At 42.6% G+C, this 25,061-nt stretch overlaps 2 protein-coding genes across 8 annotated transcripts in view; one reads left to right on the top strand and one right to left on the bottom strand.

Moving 5' to 3' along the window:
* Positions 1-5,578: 5,578 nt before the first annotated feature.
* On the bottom strand, positions 5,579-8,175 carry senp8 (SUMO peptidase family member, NEDD8 specific). Of its 2 annotated transcripts, none has more exons than XM_034581613.1 (2): positions 8,093-8,175; positions 5,579-6,940 (listed from the first exon to the last, which is right to left on the bottom strand). In XM_034581613.1, exon 2 carries the CDS (start codon positions 6,921-6,923, stop codon positions 6,258-6,260), a length of 666 nt encoding a protein of 221 aa, XP_034437504.1. In that variant the 5' UTR covers positions 6,924-6,940; positions 8,093-8,175; the 3' UTR covers positions 5,579-6,257. The 2 variants fall into 2 exon arrangements, with proteins under 2 accessions (XP_034437504.1, XP_034437505.1); XM_034581614.1 differs by having other exon boundaries at positions 5,579-6,946; positions 8,093-8,162.
* Positions 8,176-9,582: 1,407 nt separating this feature from the next.
* myo9aa (myosin IXAa) overlaps positions 9,583-25,061 on the top strand; it is a 101,272-nt gene continuing 85,793 nt past the window's right edge. For all 6 annotated transcript variants that reach the window (XM_034581605.1, XM_034581600.1, XM_034581599.1 and 3 more), the window contains exon 1: positions 9,583-9,878. The gene's annotated coding sequence lies outside the window, so the exon portion shown is untranslated. The remainder of the gene's footprint in view (positions 9,879-25,061) is intronic.

Raw genomic sequence — 25,061 nt, 5'->3', positions numbered from 1 at the left:
TTCTTTCAACTTCGAGAAGCAGCCGTCTGAATCTTCATGGTTTGGATGATGTGAACATCACCATGGAATTTGATTTACTGCACCTTTTTCATTCTCTTCTTCACTCTCATCCTTTCCTCTCTTCCTCCTCAGATCAGCATCTGCACTTCATCAGCTCTTTCCTTTTCCTTCCAGCAATAACTAATTCAACCCGTGCAAGTCTGCTGCTGAAAGATCTGCGGTCCCTCATAACTCAGTGTGTGTGTGTGTGTGTGTGTGTGTGGACACTTTCCACAGAATCAGTGGCTTTGGTTAAGAGAGTGCACCGAGTGACACAAGCCATTTGTTTAAAGAAGATACACATGGAGAACATAAGAAATATATATATATATATATATATAGTATAAGATTATTATAAAGATGTTCTTGCTCTTTCTTTCAGATCATTTGATGAGAACCTCGATTTCGCTCTCGTGTCTGTGCAGTAAATGTAATTTTACCTGCAGCAGCTGGCTCAGTTATCTGAAACCAGGAAAAAACAGCCGTACCTGCTCTGCCTGGAGATAACACAACCTCCTGCACCTCGATTATATCTTAATATTATATGTTTTTGTGTAGTCTGCACAAAACGTCTTTAAACAGATCTTAGTTTGCTGTTTCCTGCTGATGTTAATTATTATTAAACTTACAAACTACATCAGAGGAGATAATTCTTCAGTTGGTCGACAATAGAGGTTTATACAAGTCAAACCTTACTTAAACCTTATAAATAGAAACCTGTATTGTACATTTGCTTGGAAATTTGTCTTTGAAGACAAAGCAGATCACATGGTTTGATCAAATGGATGAAAATAACAAGACGGTTCATATGGGAAATTCTTCTGATTAATACAATAAATAAAGCTGCTCCCAGACGTGCAGTGAACTCTGCTCCTCACATTTTACTGGAACTTCTCCTGCCAAGTAAAATGTCCAAGTGAGAAAACAGCGGTTGGATTTGGAAATTCACAGTAAGTGGGCGTGTTGATGACATTTCAAATATGCGACGGAAGCAAAACTGGAAGAATACAAATACCTCAGGAGCCCCACATGTGGAAGACGCCACTGAAGAGGCTTTTGACGATAAGGGTCAACGTTGGTGTCGATGTGCTCGACTCAAACCCCGCCTCTCACCTGATTGTTCCAGATGTTTTCCTGTTGTTATGAACGTGTCTGACTAACAAAATCTGCTGCTGAATTCTATACATGTGAAAAGCAAACTCCAGGAAAAATGTCAGGGCCCAATTTTCTTGACATTTTCCGGAGTTCATGTCTGGACGAGGCTTATGTGAGTCTGTAGTAAACACATGAGAGCACACATATGTACGGTGGCCCTGAAGTGACAATCACAAAACACTATAACAACCACAATGTTGTCTTGTTGTTTTTTGTAGTTGCTGTTTGTCCCTCAGGGCCACCGTACATACTTACAAAATGATTTACAGTAAGATGTGTGTTGTGTACATCTGCACCAACTGTCTCCGGGGGTTTCTCATTATCTTCCTTGCTGTATTATTATCATCATTGTCATTTAGCATTTGCAGATTTCCCCAAATACATTTTTTAAAAGGCCTGGTCCTGCTGTTTCACATCAGATTGTAGGACGAGTCAAATGCTTCACATATTGAAGGTGGAGTTTCTGACTCTCTGACGTCTTTGTTGGATTCAAAACTGTTTTTCGCAGGAACAGAACGTTAACGTTAGAGTTTTCTTTTAATACCCGACCCACATAGCAACTCTAGGTCACCTCCTGATCCGAGCAGGTGAGATTAACAAGCCGGGCTGGAACTTCTGCATTTCAGTGGTACAGTTTTTGAACTGGGCCTCATCTCGGAGGAATCACGCTGCACAGGCAGTGGGGCATCTGATTCTCGCCCTCTCCTTTCACTTCTGATGTGACGTTGGGATTTGAACCTGACCTACATACGCCTCCTGAGCAGCAGAGGCGTGTTAGACGTGCAATGCACACCTGGAAACGGAGCCGTACAGGATGTTCTCTGTGTCCCTCTCACGGAGATGCTGCTCGTTTCTCGTGCACGCTTTGTGTAAATGAGGCTAAAATGGCTCCATGTTGTGGAAGTTGGTTGCAGATGTGTTGTGACAGGACATGATGTAATGAGCAAACACACTCTCAACACTTCAGGGGCCAGAGGCAGTTCTGAGCGCACTCTGTGGAATTGCACGGTCTGTGTGTGTGTGTGTGTGTGTGTGTGTGTGTGTGTGTCTGTCTGTGTGTGTGTGTGTACTCCAGGCCTGAGGTTCAATCTGACGAGTTAATATGAAACACGTGGAGATCCTCAGAGAAACCTTGGCTGCTGCTCCTGAAATCAATGACACACAACAGTGATGAAGAGCAGTGATGAAGAGCAGTGATGAAGAGCAGTGATGAAGAGCAGTGGTGAGCGGGTGAACTAACGAAGGCCTGTGTTTGTTTGTGAATTTAAATGAAAGTATAAATATATGTCTGCACATCTGGGGTCGGGACAACAGAGAGACTTCCTGGATATATTCTCCTTCTTCATCAGCGACGGCGGTTCGCTTCTTCCAGGGTCACATCGCTATGGTAACTGCAAACCTCACCCACCTCCGAGCAGCTTAACATAAACGTATTTGTGCTTTAATGCAGAAGCAGATTTTAAAGTTGTTGAAGCGATATTGTTTGAAGGCAAAAGTCAAACCTCACAGGTAAACTGCAGATTTAAATACAAGACGTTTGTGGCCTTGAAATATTAAAGTGTGACAGCAAGTGAATTTCAAAACTTCCAATGGTCTTTCATTTGGTTTGAGAGCTGCTGACTGTGCATCTACAATATAGCATTTACTCATTTATGCAACTTTAACTTATCACGTGTCTGTAACTTTTAATCCAGCTCAGCAAACCTGCTAACTGAAGATATCTGACTCATCCACAATACAATTAGTTTATTATATCTTTTGTCAAACATGCAATGTTCAATTCAATGTCCACCATGTTTTCTCTTTTTGAACTTAAGTGGTTTAAGTGATTATGTGAATTACAAAAATATGTTGTGTAATGCAGTGGTTCTCAACCTTTTTGGCTCGTGACCCACATGTATTATCAGGCTGGTGCACGCAAATTTTATTTTGAAAATATTGTAGCCCCAGAAAAGATCTTGTGACCCCTGAGGGGGCCGGGACCCCCAGGGTGGGAGTCACTGGCTAAATATACCTTTCCTCTCAAATGTGTTGTCTTTACTCCCTTGTTCCACATATTCGTGTTTTCCTCCACTCTGCATTTAACTATGATTTGAAACCATCAGTATTTTATTGTTTAGCTTATTCATGCAATAAATTACACTATAAATCCTTTAAAAGTTTTTGTTTGTCCACGCAATACGAAATCATTTATATTATATTTTCTCTCAATCTGGTTTATGGAAGCTCATTTCCATCCAACACTGTTTCACAACCGCTTCCACTCAAAGCTTCTAAAGCCTTCGAAAGTCTTCAGCCTTCATCTCACTGCATATCTGTGCATGTACGTGCACAGTGAGAGGAGACTCAGCTGAGTCCAGCAGGAGAAGAATGACCCGTTTTCAGATTATGACGCAGATTATAACTAACCCCACTGTTTGTTTGCAGCAAAATAAAACCACAGACACTGAGAAGCTTTGTTTTCTGCCACAGAGAAATGTGCATCATTTGCCAAGAGAGCAAAGAGCAGGGAGAGGATTTAGTCAGATTTAGTTTTATCCATCTCAGTTCAGGTTTTTCAGAACATTACAATATAACCCTGTATAAATACTTTTAATTTAACCAACACATTTTCTTGTGACAGCAGAACTTTGGACAAGATGTCATCTTAAAATAACTCTAACATAGATAGTAGTGGTTGTAGTATTAGTAGCAGGAGTGTTCCAAGGGACTTTTAGGGCCCCACGGATAAGGGACTTGGGGGGCCCTATCAAAGTCCGACACCCACCATACACGCCCCTCCACCACCACCACAAGAGTGTTTCTGACCATGGTATAGTTGCCGTCAGCAATTGCTGGCTTTGCAACACCCTGAATAACAGTAATAATAGTAGTAATAGTAGTAATAGTGGTTATTGATGCTGTAGAACTCATAAATCATTTACTGTCAACAATCAAAACAAGACATGTGAGTCATGAGCAAACACATGAGAGCCTGACATGAAGACAGCCTTTCCAATTTACGTTTGTGAGACCTGGGTGCATAGTAAGAAAATGCGGTTTTATCAAGATGTGTCCCGACTGATGATCCATCCAGAGGATCTGGTGGAGATGTTTAAATGAAACCATGGTGCAGTTTAGAGTCCCTGACAGGAAGTCACGCTCACTTTCCCTGTAAACCCCCCAATGAAGTAAACTTGGTAAATTGGCCATTTCGAAGCAGATTTGTCTAAATTAATGTTCCCGTGCCTGAGTGCTTTGTCTCAGTAATGCGGTGTGCAGCCAGGGCGCTGACTGCCACGGCTTTGTGGCATTTTACGAGGACAACAGTAAACCCTGACGGCTCGTCTGACTGGTTACTCAGGCTGAAGTATGCCTGTGGGGTGCAGATGAGCGCAGGATGCCAGAGGAAGGAGAGCGGAGGTGGAAACTGTCCAAGCAGAGTGAAATTTAAGAGCAGTGCTGGGCCCCGAGCCAGATCAGGAGGTTGTCTCCTTCTCTTTCCTTTCACCCACTAAATGATGAGGGTTGCTGATTATACTCAGTATGCGGTTGGGTAATGTGGCAATTTTAACATAGTCAGGCTTTTCAAACAATGTTTTTTTAAATGACACATCAGATTTGAAAGCAACAGGTTGATAAGAGAAGGAAATGATTTGTCTAAATTGTGATTAATCTTGACTTTTCACCTTATTCTTTGTGAGAAACAGAACAACAGTCTGTTACTCATACACATTCTCATTATTTCCAGCTGATAAAGTGACTCATAAACATGTCAGAGGTCACAGCCGGATTCTGAACAATAAAGATGTAAATAAAGACCAGTTTCCTTTGTGCGTTTGTATTTGAAAACACAATGATGGACGTGTGGTTTCCTTCATTTTAATTGTGGACTCTTATGAAAATAGCATCAGGGGATATTTTTGATGCGTTTCTAAAAATAAAAGAAATATTTTTAACACTTGTTGAGCGAAAGTCTCTGTTTCAAATGTCTAAAAACAAATCTAAACTACTGCGGTTCACACTTTGCCTCCGTTGTGTTGCAGCTTTACTTTGCTGCAATCCATCATGTCCTCTCATTCTTGGGAGTATTATGTTCCTTTCATTCAAACCACAACAATAAGATGTTTGAGTGATAAGCTGTTGCAAAGCCGGGCTGAGGACGGAACTGTATTAGTTTGGTAACACATTTTCATAATACCCATTAATCAAAAGGTAGCACTTAACCAACACTAACACAACTGCTTATACACATTTGTTAATTTCTTCTTAGGTGTTTTTGTGTATTTGAATTCTGATGTAAATTATTGTAAGCATGTTGAAAACGTATTTATTAATGCATCTCGAGCTCAATAAGGCAGCGACTGAGACCTTTAAAAAAAGAAAAAAACATGAAACAAATTCATACTTTTGTGGTTCTACAGATGATGAGTTTCTTTATGTCAGAACATAACGTACATTCCAGCTCTCACAGGACTCAGTGCACATCTCATCCTCATGCGGCAGTTTTCTTTTGAACAGTTTCAGAACTGAAGGTTTCTAGTTACAGACGTTTACGGCCTGTTAAAAAAATAAAAGAAAAAAGAAACAGAAATGAATGTGACCAGAACAGATGTGACAAAAAAAAAAGGAGCCAAAGTTAAGATGCACATTCTTCTCGTCAATTCTAGTTCACTTAAAATGACCCTGAGCAGTAATCGGTGTAAACAGTTCTACATTCGCTCCACACTGATGAAAGAAAGTAAGTCAGCGCCGCCTCCTCGTCCACATGAAATATTCTCCATCCTCGATAAATATGTAAGGTGGGAATTCCTTTTATAGGCATGCTGGTGTTCTTTACATACTATCTGCTGCTGTGCATATACACGGGATTAACATGGTACCAATTGTTCAGTGAATCATTAAAGATTTGTAGTATTGCATTCTTTTTTAAAGTCTGTCATAGTGTAATAGCCATCATACAGTGTAATAGAAATATACTTCATATATAGTTAAATACTGTATTCAAGGAGTGCATTCAGAGGCTCCAGCAGTAGATATGTGGTGACTGACAGCTGTTCTGCATATTCTGATGGGGAGACGTGCTAAGGAAGAGACAGCGAGCAGCAGAGGTCGTTCTGAGCCAGACCCTGGATCAGTCTGCACCAGTCGGCCCTCTTCTGGGTGATGTAGGCTGGGGTGATGATTTGCACAGGAAGGCGTGGCGAGCCCTCCACCCTCGCCTTCTCACACAAGGCCTCTGCGATACAGATAACGTACATGCCACAGTCATAGCTGTTCTTCTGTGAAGGGCAGGGCTCCTCCGCAAACAGCGCTTTCCTCCCTGCACCTAAGAAGGGCTCCAGCTTGCTGGCGATGCGCCGTGCGTGCACCGAATTGCCGCCGTTTTGAGAGTCATAGTGGGCAAAGTGGTTGGAGTTGTGATGGTAGACCAGAAGGCTCCAGTGAGATCCTCCCGCGGTCTGGTTGGAGTTGTCGTTCACGGCTAGGAAGACCCAGCGCCGAGAAGCGAGATCCAGCGGCTCCAGAAACATGGCCAACTCATCGGGGCAAGAGGCACACTTGATGAACTGGGTGACCTCGGGGCTGATGAAGATGATGGTCTCCCCCAGGGCTCTGCAGCGCTCGGCGGCTAAGTACTCGAAGGCAAAACCTATGACTTGGTCATTGAGCCAGTAAGGTCCCTCCAGTAGAGACACATCGGAGCGCCGCAACAGGCTGTCCCGGTAGCTCAGCACCACGGGGTCCATCCTCCAACAGTCAGAGTGTCAGTCTGAAGAACACAGAGGAAGAGTTCAGTGCAGCCGGGTCAGGCATCACAAAAAAATCTATCAGTGATTTATTGGAAAAACAATCATTTAACAAAGAAACCGAATATTTGTTACTTCCATGTTTTTAACTGTATTATTTACTGTCTTGTGAGATTGTAAATCAAAATCAAGTTTACGAACTAGTTCTCTGAACAAATGCAAAATCGATTTCTACCATTAGAAGCCACAAACAGATTTGACGCACTTTTTCTTTCCATGCTTCATTAGGTCTATTCTCCAATACGGTTCAGAGGGAAACAGCTTTTATATTACAACCAATGAAGGTTTTACATTGACTGAACTTCTGAAACACAACACACTGCTGTAGATCTACTAAACATTAAAAGTACGACGTCAATAGAATCCAATAGAATATAAAATTGGTGCTAAAATTATTCGATGTTAAATCAGTTAATAGATTTTTAATTTTTGAAGTGACAACACGTATAAAAGAAAAACAGCTCCTGGTTACAGCTTTTCCAAATGTGCAGATTCATCGCTTTTAATTTGAATAATTTGCATCATAAACTATGACTTTAATTTCCTATAATAAAACATCATTGCATAAATAATTTGAACAACAGCTCATTCACAACAGGCTTTGTGAAGGTGTCACTATGGACTCTGTGTACTTATTTTTAAAAATTCAAGAGAAATTACAACATTAACCAACATAATAATCAGCAGATTAATCATAATGAAAATAATCAGTTAAAAACCCGTTTTATGTTAAAATAACATTGCACATGTAGGAGGTTGTGTGTTATTTTTTAAGCTAACACAGAAATATCAGGTAGTTTCTTCAGTTTAAAACGTTACTATGAAGTATTTCACGCTGCAGTGTTCGTTACTACAAAGTATTTAAAGTATTTAGAAGCTGTAGTATTACTTTATAACATCTACAGCAGAGTTTAATGGAGCAGAGCGGAGGAAACCCGGAGGTGAGTCACATCCCTGCAATGCGTTTGCAGCGGTTAGCATTAGCAGGCTAACAGCCTCTTCCGCCCTCAGCTTCACAGGAAGAGAAGGAACTTCGCTGTTTTTCACCTCCAGAGTAAAAACCTCGATCTGCTCCATTAACACACGCGCGTGGAATCCGCTGTTCGTACCTGGAACCGACACATTCAGGGGGAAAGTGTCGTGAAGACTCAGGTCCTGCGCCTCATTGCAGCGGCTGCCGTAAACTGCCGCAGCGAGGGAACGTAAACATTTCACGACAGTGTGGAGGAGGCATGCTCGGCTGCGATTGGCTGCTTTCATCCGGGTACCTGCGTGGTGCTTTCATGAAAGTCTGGTTCATTACAGTTTCTTTATTTTACAATTTTTTAAATGGGTGGAAAATGAGGAGTAACAGACAAAGCAGACATGAAACTAAAATACTGTGAGACACAACAGAGAAAGAAGTTTAAAATAAAATAAATGCATCTTAATTAAGTTAAAATTCAAAGGGCTGGAGCTTGTTTTATAAACCATATTCTTTCATAATGTACAAAAAGTCCTTAAGGGCTGAGAGAAGTTCATAATGAAACACATTAAGTTTTGCTTCCATGTGTCTGCAGTGATAACACAGGAGTAATTAAAAGTCGTTTTGACAGAGGAAGTCTCCAGATCCTGTAGTAAAGTAAAAGTACTGTACATACTGCAAGGTTACTCCATTACAGGTGCAAGTCAGGTGTTTATAGTGTTAGTGAAGTAAAAGTATAATCGGATGTTTATGTTTTAGCAACATTCTCTTGTTGTCGTCACTCATTTTTTAACTGAGACTGCAACTGATGCTCAATGTCACTATTGATTTATCTGTTGATTATTTGCTGTTTCCTATAAACACAAAAAAAATCATAAAAAAAGCAACAAACCATTACAATCAAGAAGCCAGAACAATTTAACATTTAACATTTTGATCAATACATTAAATTGTATTTTCTTAACGTGTTGGATACTGGAGGCCACCAAACAAACGTTATCTTCTTTTAAATGGCTAAAAATATAGTTTTTAAAGATGTGATTTTCCTGGGTGTGTGGTTTGAATTTAGTTTGATATTTTAAGTCACCGTATAACACAAATTTTCATACAATGGCTTTCGTTCACCCTTATTTTATTATAATTATATATTTTTGTCCTTTTATGCAGCTTCTTTTGATTAATGATTACTTGACATTTAAACTGTTTTTAATTTGAATGGGAAGAGCCACATAAATGAAGCAAATAAGTGATGACAGTATTTCATGAAGTCATAACAGGCTATGCGCTTATATTCAGTGTTGTTGAATGAACTGATTGAATTGAATTCTGATTCAGTTCATATGATAAACAGTGATGTGTATAATTATAATTAAACGTGTGTGTCCTCACTGTGTGTGTATGTGTGTGTGCGTGCGTGTCGTCACTGTGTGTGTGTGTGTGTGTGTGTGTGTGTCGTCACTGTGTGTGTGTGTGTGTGCGTGTCGTCACTGTGTGTGTGTGTGTGTGTGTGTGTGTGTGCGTGTCGTCACTGTGTGTGTGTGTGAGTGTGTGTGTGTGTGTGTGTGTGCGCGCTTCCTCTCCCTCAGCTCCTCCCTCTCTCGATCCTCTCCCCTCCCAGGAGCCAGCGTGAACGCGCACGGCGGCGCGCCTGAGCCTGGCCGCACTGATTAACGAAGCAAAGAGTTTTCAGGGACCGAGCTCACTCACACACACGCGCAGACACACGCACACGGATGTATTTCCACAGAAATGCGCGAGTTGCCGAGCTGAACCTCGACTGGTCGTTCTGAGGAGCGAGAGAAGAGAACGGGAGGAAACACAGTGAGTGGGAATTAAACCGAGAAGCTTCAGGCTCTGCAGCGCATCCACAGACCGAGAGAGCAGAAACTTGAGCCCCACTTGGAGCTGACTTCAGCGGACACAGCCTGGAGGTAAGAGATGTAGAGTGTCTGCAGCCCGGTGCGGTGCGGTGCGGTGCTGTCCCGCAGAGAGAGGGAGAGGGAGTGTGCGGGATGTGGCTCTGGGTTCAGCTGCTGGGTCCACGAATCACTTCAGTCTCTGCAACAAACCTGTTCCTTTAATCTCCTGCTCATTTGCAACACTGTGAACTGTCGCCACGCTTTTAAGGTGTGTACGGGGCTCAGCTGCTGCTTCTGCTGAATGACTTCCAGAGGAGTGTGTGTGTGTGTGTGTCTGTCTGTGTCTGTCTGTGTCTGTGTGTGTCTGTGTGTGTCTGTGTGTCTCTCTGTGTGTGTGTGTGTGTGTCTGTGTGTCTGTAAAGTTTACTGCTCAGAGACATGTCATCTGAAGCTGTCCTGATGAAATGAAGAACCCCAGCTCTGTTGAAAGAAAAGACCTGTTTGATTCTGTTCTTTACTTGATTCGATTTATGTATTGATATTATAATATTTTCAGAAATTCTTATGCTGTAAGTTCCTCTTTTAACATAAAAAAAACACTGGGAACAACAAGTCAATCACATCTTCCCCAAATCCTAAGTGAGGTCCTTAATTGGCTTGATTTATTCAACCAACAACACAAAACCAGAAAACATTTTATTTACATGCACACAATTTAAAAACAAGCAGCGAATCCCAAACTGCAGAGAAGCTGAAACTTGCACGTTTGATTATCCAATAAGTGAGACAGGTCACCTCTCACCAACTCACTTGCATGATTCTCTTTGCAGCTGAAATCCTAATTGTATGATGTCGATTTGTCAGATTTCACCAAGAGATTTGTTTTCACCTTAAATGCTGCAGTTATGCATGAAAGGAAACAAAACAAGATTTGCAGACAAAACAGCATCGGTGCACGTGTAGGATGATGCAGTATAAATACAAAGTTATTTCTCTTACAGGAGGGAGGGATGTGCTGGTCTGAGTGTGTGGCTCCAGTAAAGTGGGATAAATGTTTCCATGTATTATTTAGCAGAGGTCAGACTCCAGTGGCTGTGATGCAGTGGGAGCAGTGCAGACTGCAGAGCAGCTGTAATTGAACAGGGAGGTCTAATGGGGTGAAGAAGCTGCTGAATCATGGGGCGTATGTACGACTCAGTCAGCGAACTGAGAGACGACGTTGTACAACACTTAGACGTCCTGCTTCTTCTGTGTCGTATGTAGGTTTATGGATTTTTTATTTTATCTGATGTGGTGTGTGTTGCTCAAGAGAGGGCTTATCGTCCCTGTAGCTTGTCGTACTTGCTGATTATCTTTATTTTTTCAAGGAGCAGTTTTCAGTAAAGAGATGGTAAATAGACTGAAGTTATAAAGTGTGTTTCCAGTCTTATCGAGTCACAGTCACCCTTTCATACAGCGCTTTGTCTATCACACACCGCAAGGGGTGCAGTATCTTGCCAAAGTTAGGCATGCATACTGGAGGAGCGAGGGATCAAACCACCAACCTTCTGTTTAGTGGATGACCCACTTTACCCCCTGAGCCACAGTCGCCCTGTATAAGTGATGGTTTGTAATGCTAACACAACGCTTCAGCATAAAAACATTTAGTGTGGCCAGAATCCAGCTATTTTCTAGTGCCGGGTCAGAGGTTACATCTTGTGTCCTACATATCCTGTGATGGATTTTTAAAAACACTTCTATTGATGATGGAGTCGGTCCCCACTGTGTGTGTGTGTGTGTGTGTGTGTGTGTGTGTGTGTGTGTGTGTGTGTGTGTGTGTGTGTGTGTGTGTGTGTGTGTGTGTGTGTGTGTGTGTGTGTGTGTGTGTGTGTGTGTGTGTGTGTGTGTGTGTGTGTGTGTGGTCAGACCATGATGTTGGACAAGAGGGCTCTCCTGGCTCGCACTCTCCGTTCTAGTTCATCCCAAAGCTGTTGGATGGGGTTGAGGTCAGGGCTCTTAGTCAAGTTGTTCCACACCAAACTCACCCAACCGTGCCTTTAGGGACCTGTGCGTGGGCAGAGTCATGCAGGAACAGAGAAGGGTCCGTCCCCAAACTGTAGACTTCCTCCAAAATGTCTCGGTAAGCTGAAGATTTCCCTTCACTGGAACTAATGGGATGTCCAATGGGACTGAAAGAAACACCTGAATTCGATGATGAAGAGGTGTGTCCCAATACTTTTGTCCATATACTGTATGTGGATCCAAATCCAAAACCCCCGATCATCTCACTGTATTGATCTGACAGTGAAATATGAATTTTATTAGATGTGGAACAGGATTTCTGTTTTTGTTGGAGCTAAACGTCTTCATATCACGGTGCTGTGGCAACTTTTGAGGTAAGATAAGATTGACTTTAACTTATCTAAGGACCACGTACAGTATCTGCTGTAAAAAAACAAAAACAGGGACATGCTTATGCATACACACACACATACTGTTATTAACAAACACATTGTACAACACATACTAAAAATATATCATATGGCCTCAGAGATTTATCTTGACTGACTTGTTTTTGTCTTTTAGATTTAGTAGAAACCATTATTTCATTGATTCACATCCGGTTCATAGTAGCTGTGAGTTCCCCCTGAGAGCTGGTCCTGCGCTCAGATCGGTACAGGTGATGAGAGTAAAGTGGGCCTGTCCTGCAGGAATGTGAGGTCTGAGAAGACACAGCTGCTGTAGCATGAGAGGCGGCCGAGGCCGAGACTCCGGCAACTGGTCCCCGTCGACATCTGACACCCCACAGGCCCCCGTGTCTGCTATTTCTAAGAAGAAGACGAGAAAAAAATAACCCTGGCCTCAGTTTGTATCAGGGTCTGTTTTGGGAGAATCTCACCGACACCACCTGAAAGCTTCAGTTTGAGTCGTTGCAGGAGCTACTTCGTACAGATGTGGTTATATAAAGGTTTCCAGGATTTGGATAAGACGAAACATTTTACCTGACACATTTTGATGAAGGTGCACATGTCATGAAATCACAAAAAAAAATTCTGCAGTTCATTCTCACAGCTACATACATGTGCTATTCAGGCACTAAACATGAACTCTGGAAGAATGTCTGGAAAATTGGGCCCGGACATTTTCCAGAGTTCGTCTTCCACATGTGAAGAACGCAGCAGGAGACTTTTGGGGTCAGACGCGTTCACAACAACAGGAAAATGTCTGTAGCATTCAGGCGAGGGGCGGAGCATGTTTTTGTTTACATGCAGGCGTCTTCTACATTCAAGTCATGCCTCTTTGATCCTGAGATATTTGTGTTCTTCCAGTTTCGTGTCCATCATGTGTTGGACACCTCATCAACTCATCCACTCTCCCTTTTACAAGACATTTTCCTGCTGTGCTCTCACATGGACTCACTCTGACATTTCCCGTACATTTTACTAGAGGACTGCCGGAAAAGTTCAGGAAAATACTCAGAGCACCTGACTCGAAAATTTCCGTTCATACCTCCAGCCCCTTTGGAAAATTTCAGGGAAATTACTGTGTGTCTGAAAACTACTTAAGAGAAACAACTCATGACTTTAAGTTTTGGTTGTCGTACATCGTGTCCTGTCGCTCAGTGTCCTTAAGTTCAGGTTGATTCATTTCTGATTCACACTGAAACTGCATGAAATGTGCTGTTAATCAGTCACCGGTAAAGATGGTGGCTGTAATGCAAACATGACATGAGATTTAGTAAGATTCCTCAGTGTTTTACAACCACTCTCTGTTTCATAACTTTAGTTTCAACATTGTAGGTTGATAAGAATCGGTTCACTTACGTTCCCCTTGTACATGTCGGGGGAAATTTGACAAAAGCCTCTGGTATAAAATATTTATAAGCAGTAAAACAACTTGATATATTTAATCCAATGTTCTTTTAACAGTGTGATATTTATTTGGTGAAAGAAAGTATGTGAGGGTGGAAAAAAGCAGGTTTGCATTCGCTGCTTTAAGTTCACCACACTGACCTACATACATTATACGACCACTTCATCGGTTTCTGTAGAATTCCAGCTCTGGGAATAAGGTCACAACATTTATCCCAGATTTCATCTCATTGTTCTTTAAAAACAGAGTTTTTGAAAAGTGCAGCGACTCTTCAAAGAGCCTATTTTGTTCTGCAGATGATTAAGTTAACAATCCTCCGTGTTGTGACTAGTTCTTTGCACGTCCACGACAGCGCCCGAGAGCATTGATCCTACGGTCTCTACCATAATCTGAAAATGGGAATGACCCCATCATCAGCCCCTGGAGGAAACACACATGATCGGCACGTCCTGAAATGTGATGTGGCCGCAGGATTGTATGGCGTAAATGATTGGCATGCACATGAAGTCAATAAAGAGGAACCTGCTTGTGTTGCACTGAACAAAGCTCCCCATTCTTTAGTAAGCCATTATATGAGGGGGCTTTGGCCTCAAAGGCTCAGCTTCCCTGCATTTTGCATTTCCCCTCATTAACTCACTGGTGCTAACAGTAGCTGGAGTGAGATGGAAAGAAGAAAGTGCATTGTGTTGTTCTTTGCAATTTTGTTAACGTGAAATGAGCTTAACTTGTCCTTTTTTTTAATGAATCCCTCAAAATGGGAAACAGAGTCGACAAACAATACGGATCTGTTTGGAAGCTCAGTTTGTATTAAATTACATTCCATGCTCCAAGGTTTTATCCAAATATCAGAGAAAAGAGTATCAAGGCCTTGAGTTTCTGTTTTATAAATAGTCTCTGATTAATCTTGGCCTTCCATTATTCAAAGGACTGTGTGAATTGAATGATGATGTTAGATGCTCACTTGCATCCTAATGTCTTTTAGTGCTTTGAAGTGAATGGTTAGTGGCTTTGATGATCACTTGGGAACTGCTAATCAGTGTAAGAGGAATCTTAATATGGCAAAGTGTAAACACACTCATAAAACGATACTTAGGTGAAGTTACAGATGTCCGATCAGTAAAACCTACACGTGGTGTCGCAGGTTCAGGGACAGAACTCTGCAGTTTACAGTGGCCATGTTACTGCTGGGTCCTGGCAGCACAGAGCTGGAAACTAAAGTTGTTATATGCTGAATTTCCGTGTGTCGCACAGCTGTGACAATAGCTACCGGCCCCCTGCAGCCTCATGGTACAGACAGGACAGGGCCGATGGTTAATCCTCAGGCATGTGCTGTTGTGTAATGGTACACAATACTGTCCGTTTGCAGAGCAGAGCAGCCATGAAACTACTTTAACCATCAGTCAGAAGTGCAATGGTCTTGTTGAAGCGTTCGTGTATGTCGTAGCACCAGGAAATATTAAAATACTTATTTGGATGTTTTGTCTCCAATTGTGTATGTTTTGTCTTTGTTTCTTAACAGTCAGCCTTTAATACTGAAACCTCAAGGAAATTATTAATTGTACTGTTTGTTTATTTGTTTGTTGGTTGGTGGGGGATCACACAAAAACTACTGACAGGATTTTACGAAACTCGGCAGAAGGATGGGTCAAGAAAGAACCCATTCAATTTTGGCCTTAATGCGAACAAAGTGGTGCAAGAATTCATGGATCTTGATAAAAGACATATTTAGGGGACTGATATCTACGATTGTGTGAAATTTGGTGCAGTTTGATTGAATTTACTGGGACCTTTTGGGGTTTGTGTTCTGCTGAGTGACGTTCTACTTTATTTCTGGAGTACAAGTCAAGAGAACAGGAAGAGAGAAAGTTAAGAGCAGTGTCTCTACACTGCTGTTATCTGTGAGATTCTGTCAGTTTACAGTAGTCTGTGCACTGTCAGGACGAGGCAGGAGGGGAGGAAGAGCGGAGATGGTTGCGGGTAACTGACAACAAACAGTGCGGCCCCGAGACAGGCTCGCTAATAGTTGGCAAACTTCTCCTGTGTAATTTATTGTAGTTATCAGTAAACCAGATGACATAGGCTACTTAAAGAGGAAGTCTAATTATTTACCGTGGACTTCTGACCAGAAGAGTCTGAGTTCCCCGTTCTTTTACTTTGCCAACTTTCATCCTTATTACTCCCACTGATGTGTTCCAGATCGGACAGTAACTGCAGTGACTTTCTCTTTCTTTGTGAACTCTGCACAATGTGGAGATTCCCTTTCACACATGGAGCACACAACAGGAGACCGTCCATGTCAGACGTGTTCTCACCTACTGGTTTAGATGAGAGGTGGTGCCTGGGAGGCTGGACAATGGCCCTGCTCTTTTCACACACTGGCTCAATGGGACACTACACAGACTTTGTGCTACAAGGGACTGGCCGGGTAAAGCCGTAATGTCTGGTCCAGTTGATTCGGACATTTGGTTTCTGACAAACAGCTCCTCCGGGTCATGTCCAGATAAGTTCAGGGTTGCAGTAGTAAAAGCACTATGATGGAACGATTATGGTCAGAAACCCTGGAGAGGATTAGAGGGTCCCTACTGTCTCCACAAAGTCAAAGTCCTCCACCCAGCCGGAGAGAGCCTACTTAGAAGTGAAGCGGTCTCATCTTAGCGAATGTTCCTGCTCTGCGTGCCGTGCTGACTAACGTGCACTACAGAGCAGATGAGCTACGGAAATAGAATCAAATGGATTTGAAAATGGAGAGTCTGAGCCGGTATGAGCTGAATCAGGGCTCAGATGGAGGGTGGGACTGGTCTGACCTTTCTAGCTGTGAGACTGAGGTATTGTTCCGAGAGTGGACTCAGTAGTTTACTTCTCGATGCCAATTCTCTGTCGATACTTGTTCTCGTTTGGTGAAATAAGTGCATGTCATTTTGTGTCAGGACAATGAACCTTTGCATGACCGACTGCCCAGTGAACACGCAGTACGCTCTCATGCACACACAAATGACAGGTACATAAAGGGCAGGAGTTATACTGAGGTCTGCCTGCCTGCTGAGGATGGTAAAAACTTCTTGAATGTTGCGGATGTAAATTACTGAAAGTTAGTGTTATTGTCTAATCTCCTGAATCCTTGTATTCCTGGATCCACATTTTTGTGTGCATCTCTGTTTTTATATATATTGAATGAACAAAAGTATATCATACAAGAGGCTTAATGCTTGTTCTTTCATGTCTGCAAACTCTTATCTGTCTTGGTCATGGTTTTTGTTGTTCTCCACACGTACGCTAGAAACTCCAAAATAAAACAAGACCATGCCTGCTGTGTGGGGTAGTCATAAGGCATTCTGGGAAATAAAACTCAACTTATAGTTTAGTTTGTGAAAGCTCTTAGAGTCTCACTAACGTCTAACCCTCATCTCCTTGAAGCCTGCAACCAAACCTGCGTTATCATGACACTGCAGCTCTCGCTGTCTGTCTCTCTGTCGACTGCGGCTTCGACTGCACCACCAGGCTCAGATTTCAAAAAGGCTGCGGTCTGCTGCAGGCAGCGAGACAGCAGTTGTCCCCCGTCCTCACAAGAGACAGCGAGAGCCTCTGTAACACTGCCCTGTAATTACAGGTCATGTTTTTTCCTAATACGCGAAACAGATGTGCTTAAAATTATGCTTAACTTTCAGAACCCGGGTTGGACGCAGTGACCTGTCATTACTATCAGCTGGTGAAGGCGAACACTGCTGCTGTCCTGTTTGGGATTTGGATTTGAAATAGATTCTCAAATCCAAATCAATAACTTTATTTCTCTTTTCTCTCCGTGTCAAAATAATCAAGACAAGTTAAAATAATATTTTCACAAAAACCTTATGTTAGTAAAGTTCAGTCAAACTTTTTAAATAGTATCTTATAAACCACAAACCATGAATATATTGATATGACTGAATCGGTTACATAAATATAAATATATTTAATTTATGGTTTCTTGTTGGGATGGTATATTTCAAATTTGTTTCCATGAACCGTTCAACTTTGCAGACTTTCTTTCGGTACCTTAAAATTCAGTTTGTCGTGATTTACATTTACAAGTAAACAGGATTTGACGGCAGACTGAACTGTCGGATGTGAGTCTGTTCTCATGTGGTGGGTTTGTTTCATTTGCTGCGCGTCGAGTATGAAAACATATAAAATACACCGACTAGCAAACGTGTCCATAATTTTACTTTTGCATCGGCAACATCTGATATATTACATTGTCCCATTTGCCTTTGATCTCATCGTGCCCACTCATGCTCCATAATTCATGGTGATGTGAGTGTAGGTGTTGAATGCCCTCAAGGAAGAAATCCTCCCCGTGTCATTGTGCGGCGCATCACAAAGGAAATCCTGACAGCTAATTTAATCAGATTCACTGCAGCTAATTGTCCATGAAGATGAAATATTTCATATGCGTCGCGTTAAGGTTAAAACGGAACTCAGTGTCTTTTCAGGTGTTTCTGCGGCTTGTTCAAAACGAGTTCTTGCCTTGAAATGTCTTGAATATGATTTTGACATATCTTTGGATCTTTGGTTGGATCATCAAATGCTACTTTCTCGCTTTTAAAAGTGTTTTCAGTAAAATTGTATCAAGCACATTGAAACAAAACTACCAAATCCCATTTTCCTTCATCTCCTGTCTTTTATCATTTTCATAATGGTCTTGAATGTAACTTTTGCGAAACCTGCAGAAACCTTTGTCGTTGTCTGTTAGCTTGACTTGCTCACAGGTATCCACAGTAGGAAACAGTGTTCATCTCGTTGTGCACATTACAGGACATGTGCGCTCATCACTGTGAGGTTGGAGGCATCTTGGCACTAAGCTGTGTGAGTAGTTACAGTCATTACTGCTCATCTCCGCTCAGCTATGAAAGACGAGATGAGTCCTTTTGGCATTCGCAGCCTCGCGTACTCTGGGTGTGTGTCTGTGTGCGCGGATGATTCCTGTTAACCATTCCTCTGTGTTTATGTATATAATGTGCGTTTAAGTCTTTTACGTTTTAAACGCAGCCCATCTGGAAAGTTGTCTTTCACTTGCTGAACATTTCTGGAGGAAACGTGCCGGTGTCCTGGCTGCTCCTCAGCGCTGGCTTCCCCCGGGCCAGGGGCGGGTGAATGGGTCCGTTTGGCCCAACAGACCCTCTTTCTGAGGGGGAAATGGAGTGTGCATAATCCAGGTCAATGATACCTCCTAGTCCCTCACCGTCTTCCTCCTCTTCTCCTCCCTCCTCTTCTTTCGTCTCCTCAACCTCCGCTGCTTCGGTTGCTTTGATAACGCCTCGCCAACCGCTGCCGACAGTACATTTTGAGGGCACGGCCCATTTACTGAGGTTTCTAACTTGTGAGGGACGTAAAAAAACAAAATTAATACAAATATCTCAGGCTGAAAAAGAGAAACCGTACACATAGAAGACACAGACAAAGATTTCAACAAGGAAAGACAATAAGATTCGAGAGCTTTTGGTGATGAGGGCTGACTCCAGTGTTGATGTGTCATGTCCTGCCTCCTGCTGCTCTACCCAGACGTTACCCCACCCCTGAATGCTCCGGACATTTTCCTGTTGTTGTTGTAAACGCTTCTGACCCGAACAATCTCCTGCTGCGTTTTTCATATGTGAAAAGAAAACTCCGGAAAATGTCCAGACCCAATTTTCCTGATACTTTCCAGATGTCATGTCTAAAAGTGGCTACAGAAAGATACAGGATGTTTGACACTGATACTGATATGGACATTTGACTGATCCTTATATTTAAATTTTTTAAATTTTTTTAATTGCTCCTTTAGAAATGCACTGGGCAGGACAGTTAAAAAACATCTATCGTCTCGACTCTGTAGTGGACAAACTAGACTTCTTGGCATTTCTCTTCACTAATATATCTGCAACTATTTAAAACATGTTAATATATCAGTTAAATATCTATTTTACAAAGGCAGAAGGTATGGCTCTTTTTTTTTTTTATCTATCATGCCATATTTTCAGTTCTGTTCCACGCTGCACTTGTGGTTATTGAAGTTGGAAAATATCTCCCACAGTTAAAAAAAGGTTAAAAGGCCTCTCTACTGTTTTAATGTTTCTGAAAACATGCTGTAAAACACCCCCCATATTGATTCAATTAACCTTTTTCGTTATATTGTGGAAGGAAGGAATTGAACATATAGATTTTCTGCATATGATGACTTTTATGTCTTTTTTTTAAAGCAGTAGCTATTGATGTTCCTTCCATTCGTTCGCCTCTTTTACTGCGGGGTGGTGCACTTTTCCTACTCCGTCGGCCAAATGTAGCCTGTGCAGCGTCATATTGATATTTCCAGAGCGAGAATGGAGTCTGAAAGGGGGGGGAAACATTTTTTCCACTCTCTAAAACAATAAAATGTAAATGTGAGGTCAGTCTAAGAGCAAGGGCCTTGTTTTAGACTCAGTCGTCATACAGTACAAACTATTTTCTCCTCTTACAGTAGCTTAATGAGACTATAATTCAGATAATTACAACGTGTGGAGTTAAGGGGAACGCGGCGGGGCCTGAAGAGAGAACTGCGCTCACAATGCCCCGGGAAGTGCACCGGAGTTTGTGGAGTATGAAGGAAAATGCTTTGATCGCTGTTATTATCACATGTAATCATCACATCAGTCGTTTCCTTGAAGCCACGCTGGCTTCTGATAACAGCGGGTCAATGAAGCATGAGCTCACACTTCTCTAGTTTTATGTCTTTGACTGAACTGCACTTTGGTTCAATACATATGTTCATGCACATGCTTTTACTTTGTCAAGAAACGAGAGCAATCATGTGGATGGATGAATAAAAAGCTGCTTTTCAGACCTGCACTGAAGTCCTAACATTTTCCTGAAACTTTCCAGAGGGGCTTTTTGTGAGAACGCAAATGTCTGAGTCGGTTGCTCTGAAATCCTTTTGGAACTTGTCCTGCCAGCTAAATGTTAAATGTCTGGAAAATGTCCTCGTGGGAATAGAGTGGGAAGTTTTCCAGAAAATTCCCAGCGAGCGGACGTTTCGATGACGTTTCTAACATGTGACAGACACAAACGCAAATATCTCAGGATGATGAAGAGGAGTCACACAAGTAGAAGACAGAGAAGAACTGTTAAAGACAACGAGATTCAAGAGGTTTTCACGATTGATTGATTGCTGCTCTAACCAGGCACCACCTCCTGCCTGAATGTCCCATTTTCCCCTGTTGTTGTAAATGCGTCTGACCCGGACAATCTCCTGCTGTGTTCTTTATACGTGAAAGGCAAACTCCGGACATTTTCCAGAGTTCCTGTCTGAAACCAGCTCGTGCACCAAGCGTAGGAGGCAAAGAGAAGTTGGTGTATTTGTGCATAAAAGCAGTTTTGGTGGAGATATCAAAAACGGAAAGAGAGCAGCAGTTGAGCGGCAGATTTGGAGACAGGCACCAGGTTTGTGGATTTCTTTTGGGGGGGGGGCAGCTCTGGAACTAGACATGCAGGTTCTAACAAAAAGCATCAGTGGTACGTGCTCTTCATGCTGTGGAGTCGGCACCATATGCCAGTTCCCACTCGAGTTCCCACTGTGTGACCGTCTGTGACTGTCTAAAGTGTCACATGACTGGTTGTGTTGCATTGCAGAGAGCCTTCTTCTTCTTTTAGTGCTGGTTCCCCTGCACTGAAGAGTGTGAGGTACCTGGTCTCTGTCTCTCTGTCACCACAGCCTCATGTTGTTATTTTGGGGGTTTGGGATATTTTTTAATGTTCAAAAATCATGCTACTGATATTATTTAGATAAAGAACTTAAAAATTATAAAAGTAATCGGAGCAGTTTTTGCAGAAGGTGAAATAGATGACGGTGTAGTTAGGGTGTTGTTATGTCGAAGCACTTCCCGTCTCACCCATAGAGCTGCTGTCGTTGGGAGTGGACACAGGAAGTGGAATTCTGCGCGGCAACAACAGAGGAGTGGTGCCGTTCACTCCTCTGTTTCATTCAAGGCTGCATTTTTCAAATATCAGCTCCTGTCAGCAGCTTGTGGCAGAGTGTGAAGGCTCGGCGTCTGTTTGATGACGGCCACCATTAACTTAAATGGATTAACCACCAAGGAACCGTGAGAGAATTGTCTTGCAGGACAAACGTGACACGGCAATCGCTCGTCACCACTCACATGAAGTGTGTGTGTGTGTGTGTGTGTGTGTGTGTGTGTGTGTGTGTGTGTGTGTGTGTGTGTGTGTGTGTGTGTGTGTGTGTGTGTGTGTGTGTGTGTGTGTGTGTGTGTGTGTGTGTGTGTGTGTGTGTGTGTGTGTGTGTGTGTGTGTGTGTGTGACCATGTTCCCATTCCTTCTGGCCTCTCTATCTCTTTTATGAGGGTCTATTAACACAAATCCAACCGTCATTTACAAGCCTCGGACTTTGGAATTGTTCATTTTTTTTTCTGTTCAAACATGAAGTTAATTAACAACGTTTGATGCCTGTGATGTAGAACTCAGGGACCCAATAAGTGAGAGGCACAGAAACTACAGAGTGTAGATATCCCAGCACAAAGTAACATGCACCGCTCTGTCTTTTACAATGTCCTCTGTATAAATGTCCTTCCTCTGCCGGCTCCCTCCACTCTCTCTCCCGTCCACTTCTGGCAACAACAATAATAGTTCCTTACACGGCGAAGTTGGGCTCTTAATTTAGCAAACACACATGGCATTTCCTCCAGTGTCATATTCCCCGTGTTGCTTGTGTCACCTGTTGCTGTTCGGCCGGTGGAATGTGGAGGGAGTTGGTGTAGGCGCAGCGCTTCATTCAGAGCGAGCAGCCGCGGTTATCCTCCGCTGTGTGCACAGACGGGCCTAAGGGGCCTTCAGTCATTTGTAATTACCGTGTGGACAGTGATTACAGTGTGGACGCGTTCCAGCCGGGCTCTGGCCTCACGGACTCAGATGTCTCGATAACACGCCCGTGCTAAGAAGTTGTAGTTTGTTAATGGATTGATCCCTCCGCTCTTTCTTTTCTCCTGTTTCATCTAAGTGATTTCTCAGTTTGTTGTGGTTAAGGGGTTTTCATCGCGATTCCCTGAATTTCCTGAAGGTTTCCACTGACTTCTATGTCTAAAATGCCACGTGGACCTGAAATGAAAGCAAAGAAATAAGAATTTAAAGGACAATACAGTTTTTTTTGTGTGAAAGTTTTAGTTCCTAAGCTTCAAACCCTGCATGCTTTATTTCTTTAGCCCATTTTCAAATATTTACTGCATTTCAGTGCAACAATAATGTGAGATAGGAAAAACAAGCACCCTGATGCTCAGTTGGATGAACCCAGAGAGTCAGCAGATTGTGCTTTTGTACATAAATGGGTGGAAAAGGTAGAAAAACAGCATCCGATTGATCTAAATTTTGGCGCAGCTCCAGATTGGGGGAGCAGATTCTGTGTGTTGCTGAAATCGTGGACTAAACCAGCCATAAGACAAACTGTTGAACTTCATCGACAATAAGTCCAAGGCGTGATGTCCTATTTCTTTAATTTCTCGCCCCTTCCTTTCTTCCGCTCTCACTCTCCATTTTCCCACAGCTCAGATTTCAGGAAACCAACATCCTCTTCGCTCTCTCTCGGTCCGTTTCCGTCTCTGAATCTCCTTCATTTTCTCCATCTCGGCGTCTGCTCCGTCTTTTCTCCCTCCTGCTCTAACTCTGAGTATTTCGGTCACAGCTCACGTTCCACACCCCGGTCACCACCTCCTAGTCATTAGCAGTTACAGAGACTTGAGAGCACAACATGTGCTGTGCTGTGTTTTACTGCCGGGCCTTGAAACCATGTTACTGTCAGTGCATGAGAAAGAAGGAGCTTTCCTCCTCGGCCTTAATTGACAAGTTAATTCAGGAGGGAAACTATTTATCTCCACTCCCTGAAGTTCTGCGGGACTCTGATGACATAAGAGTGGTAAATCTGGCTGAACTAGATATTAAGGACATACTGGTGTATTTATTGGAGATAATAAGCACCACATAACATTGCAACATTTGCAAGTAGGTGAATTTGTGTGGGTAATGGGGGTTATTTCGGGGGTCATGGGCTGAAAAAGTCAAAGTCAAGTCGCTGAGGATACAAGTTAAGTATTGTAAGGTAAGAATCAGATTTATAGCCGATTTCAAGATTTACCCTGATGTGAATCCTTGTGATTGGCAACTCCAGCTTGGTTGTTAAATATCAGGAAAAACCTGAAGGAGACTGCGACTCTACTTCAGATGTCGAGCTTCTTTCAGACACTGCAATCACAAAGACGCTGCTCAGAGAAACTATTTCCTGTGTTGGCAGATCTGCAGTTTCTGTCATTCCCCCCAGAAAAGAGTCCAGGTTCCGCTGCACTGAGCACAGCCCACACATCAGAGCTTTGAGGGAGAATTAGCGCGTATTAACTGCAATTTAAACTCAACCCCAAAACCAAACTGTTCAAGACGCTGACTAAAATGTTGGCATCCCGCGCTCCTTGTTTTCCATTTACCCAAATTAGCGTCAAACACGGTCATTCAGCAGCGAGTTAAACACAGGGAGAGGAAACAACAGGCGGCTGAGCTGTATCCTCATGTTACAGTCAATTTACCACATGGTCGAGGAAAAGAAGGTAACCTCCGTCAACCATTCACTTTAACACGACCTCGCTGGCCGGGCTCAGTAATGGGTTTTCACAACAGTAGCCAGGCTTAGTCAACTGTACCTGGGTTGTGTTGACTCTGGGGGCTGCAACCAACAAGTGATTCTTTTGGTGATTATATTAACATCATATTAACGCTTAATTGTTTTTTTAAATGTCATAAAATCGCGAAATATGCCCGTCACACTTTCCAGAGTCCAAAGTGACATCAAACGGCACAAATGTAAAGATCCGCAGAATACAATAATGTAAATCAGAGACAGATGAGAGGACGGAACACAGCGGAAAATGGCACAGCGACAGTAATGTGCTGGGTTTGGTGACGTAGACACTTCTCGAAGGGGCTGTTTGGTTAAACCACTGCTGCCAACACGCGGTCCAGCTGGATCACGGTCCCAGAGCTTCTTTCCGTTTTTCCTCGTACTGCGATTTTTAAAATCCGACCGAGCTTGTTTCCAGAATTGTACATCATTTCCTTTTATTAACAATTTACAACGTTTAATGACTCACAATGCCGTTACACGCTGGTCTGACCAGATCTAGAAACGGCAAACTTTTTAAGCTGCAGATGTTTGGCCCCTTTTCCTTGATTTATTACTTAAAGGAGTATTAGTTTTCTGTCAATCATCCAGTGAAATATTTATTAAACAACTTGAGTTTACTCTGCAGGTTTTTCCCGTTTCCACTGTTATGTTACTTCAGTCAATGCTAGAAATTAAGTTTTTATAATACTTGTTTGCTGGACTACGTTCAACCGGTGAATAAACCAGATCACAATCTT

Source organism: Hippoglossus hippoglossus, chromosome 3 (genome assembly GCF_009819705.1).
Source record: "Hippoglossus hippoglossus isolate fHipHip1 chromosome 3, fHipHip1.pri, whole genome shotgun sequence".
NCBI lineage: Eukaryota > Metazoa > Chordata > Actinopteri > Pleuronectiformes > Pleuronectidae > Hippoglossus > Hippoglossus hippoglossus.
Note: the sequence above shows the minus strand (reverse complement) of the source record. Positions and strands in the feature narration are given on the sequence as shown.